The sequence below is a fragment of the Galeopterus variegatus genome, unplaced genomic scaffold (assembly GCF_000696425.1).
Source record: "Galeopterus variegatus unplaced genomic scaffold, G_variegatus-3.0.2 Scaffold218, whole genome shotgun sequence".
NCBI lineage: Eukaryota > Metazoa > Chordata > Mammalia > Dermoptera > Cynocephalidae > Galeopterus > Galeopterus variegatus.
In genome coordinates, this window is record NW_007726329.1 from 280063 (window position 1) to 282860 (window position 2798).

A 2798-nucleotide genomic window follows, 5' to 3' on the forward strand; every position below is an offset into this window, starting at 1 on the left:
TTGGGGGGGGGGGACATGGGGGCAGGGGCTTTGTCATTCTGCACCCGCAGACATCTCCAGTGCCTAGATCGATGCCTGGCACCCACAGATGCTCAGAAGAAGCTAGAAGCCGAGGTGTTCCCTGGGGAGGTGGAGGGGGTGGTGGTGGAGGACCAGGAGGTGTGGACAGCAGGGACAAAGTCCTGGAGGCTGGGTCTGTCTTAACCATCCCAGAGCTGGCCCACAGTGGGGGCTCTTTATGGCATTGCAAGGCCTTGGAGTGTGGGAGTTGCTGGGCAGGCAGAGGGATGGAGGAGCCGTGGGGACAGCTTGGGGACAGTCTGCATGACTAACCAGCCCACCCCTGACCTGGAGGGCCTGCAGCTCATGCCAGGTGCCGGGCCCAATGTCGCCAACCCGGAGCCGGTTGTGCGCCAGGCTGAGCTCCTGCAGCTGGTCCAGGCCGGCCAGTGGCTCGGGTTCGAGGGCCCGCAGCTGGTTGCGCTGTAGCCGCAGGGTGCGCAGGCTGGTGGGCAGGCCCTCGGGCAGGCGGGTCAGCTGGTTGCCAGCCAGGTCAAGGCTGCGCAAGGCACGCAGTGGGCGGAAGGCCCGGTGGTGCACACGGGCACTGGCCAGGCGGTTGTAGGCCAGGTTGAGCTCAGCCAGGCCCGGCGTGGTGGCCAGGTCACGGGCACCCAGCGTGGCCACAAGGTTGTGGGGCAGTACCAGCGCCCGCAGGCGGCGGGGCAGTGCCAGGGGCATGCGGTCCAGCCCATTGCCGTAGAGGTGCAGTGTGTGCAGGCCCCGCAGTGGCCGCAGCGCCCCGGCGGGCAGCCCTGAGGACCCCAGCGCGTTGTGCTGCAGCAGAAGGTAGCGCAGGCCCCGAGCCCCGCGCAGCCGAGCTGCCTCCACCCGCTGGATGCGGTTGCGGCCCAGGTGCAGGATGGCCAGGGTTGCGGGCAGGCCTGCAGGCACCGTGGCCAGCTTGTTGTGTGACAGGTCCAGGTACTCAAGGCTACGCAGCTTGCTGGTGGGGGAGAGTGGTGGCATCGGGCTGGGCTCTCAGAGTGGGGGGCCACGTGGATCTTGCGGGAGAGGTGAGGGATGGTCCCAAGACAGGTTATAGCTGGAGATTTCAACTTGGGGGTGATGAGAAAGCTGGGTGGGAGGCAAACTTGGGGTGCTCATGGCCGAGTCCAGCCTGAGTGTTAGCTGTAAGGGTGACCAGGACAGAGTTCTGGGTCCAAGACAGAAATGTGTGTGGCAGCTGTGACATTGGATAATAAAATACCTGCCAAGTGTTGCTGGCACACAGTAGGCACTCACCAAATGAGGCCTTGGTTTAAGAGTCATCCAGGGGACAGGCACTGAAGGTTGGGACCCTGGACCATAAATGCTCAGCCCCTACTGCCAGCACAGTGCTGCACCCTGTCCCTCCCCACAGCCACAAGCCCCACCTGAAAGTGGTGGCGTCCAGGCCGCTGTCCGTCAGCTGGTTGTGCTGGAGGTAGAGCTCACGAAGTTGTGTCTGGCGGCTCAGAGCTCCTCGGGGCACCTTGGAGATGAGGTTGTTCTGGAAAAGGAAAAAGAGAATGAGACCAAGCGTCTGGGACAGAGGGCAGTAGGGAGCCACAGCAGGCTCTTGAGTAAGGGAGTGATGAGCTCACTTGAACGACCTGTGTCAGTGAAAGTGACTCAAAGGAAGGTTATTCTGACTGCTGGAATTCTGAGGGCAGTTGGAAGGATGGAAAGTGAGGAGGAGGAGGGGTCCCCCAGAAGAGAGGTGAGGGGGCCTGGGCTCAGGCGGGGACATGGGACAGTGGGGTGAAGGAGGGGTACCTGCAGGTGGAGCCTCTCCAGTGAGGGCGGGAGGCTGGGCGGCAGGTAGCTGAGCCGGTTGCTGGAGAGACTGAGGGTGGTGACAGCCTCGGAGCCGTGAAAGGCGTCAGGGGGCAGGCCAGCGTTGCTCAGCTGGTTGTTGTGGAGGTACACGGACCTGAGGGGAGCCAGGCTCCAGCCACCAGCCTGCCCCCCGCCGCTCCACAGCCCCCCACTCTGTCCCCTGCCCCAGCTCAGGGCCGCCTTCAGTGTGCGAGCGCGCATGAGTGCACGTGTGTGTCCGCGTGTGCAGTCTCTGCCTAGGTCTGGAGTTCTCCAGACACAGTGAACACGGCCCTCAGAACCCCAGGGCAGGGTCATGCCCCCCTCCCACCCTCTAGGGCAGAGCCCTGCCCCCCTCAGACCACCCCAGGACAGAACTGTGCCCCCCTTTCCTCAGATCCCCTGGGACAGGGTCTTTACCCCCTCAAACCCCCAGAATGGGCTGTGACCCCAGACATATCTGAGGCCCGGGGGTCCTGGGCTGGGCCAGGGGCTACCTGAGCGCCGGCTTTTCCCCAAAGGTGAGCGGGAAGATCTCCATCACTTGGTTGGCAGCAAGATCCGCGACACGGAGGGAGCGTGGCAGAAACTGGGGGGCCACTGAGAGCTGAGGGAGCACAGCCGTGCTGGGCCTGGTGTCCCCGGCCCCCTCCCCAGGCCCCGAGCTGTCCCATCTGCACTGAGTGCTGTGTGACCCTGGCTGGGCTGCAACCTTGCTGAACTCAGCCTCAGGGTGGGGTTTTGGGGGCTCACCTTGTTGTGGGCCACATAGATGTGCTGTAGCCGTGTAAGGGACTCGAAGGCCTCATCGGGCAGGCCTGGTGGGGGGTGGGGCAGTGAGGGCACCCCAGGCCTGGCACAGGGCAGGGGGAGTCTATGCTCCCAGCTGCCCCAAGGCTCCAGGCTGGGAGCTGGCAGAGGCTCCCCCCGGCATTCAA

The 2798-nt window shown here is 64.3% G+C and overlaps 1 protein-coding gene across 1 annotated transcript in view; it reads right to left on the bottom strand.

The window, feature by feature from the left end:
- The window catches only part of PODNL1 (podocan-like 1), a 7014-nt gene that overhangs the window by 964 nt on the left and 3252 nt on the right, over nucleotides 1-2798 (bottom strand). The window contains exons 4-8 of the mRNA XM_008566040.1: nucleotides 2614-2678; nucleotides 2358-2467; nucleotides 1819-1975; nucleotides 1437-1552; nucleotides 217-1006 (exon numbers count right to left, since the gene is read on the bottom strand). Of these exons, the coding sequence (XP_008564262.1) occupies nucleotides 217-1006; nucleotides 1437-1552; nucleotides 1819-1975; nucleotides 2358-2467; nucleotides 2614-2678 (1238 nt within the window). The remainder of the gene's footprint in view (nucleotides 1-216; nucleotides 1007-1436; nucleotides 1553-1818; nucleotides 1976-2357; nucleotides 2468-2613; nucleotides 2679-2798) is intronic.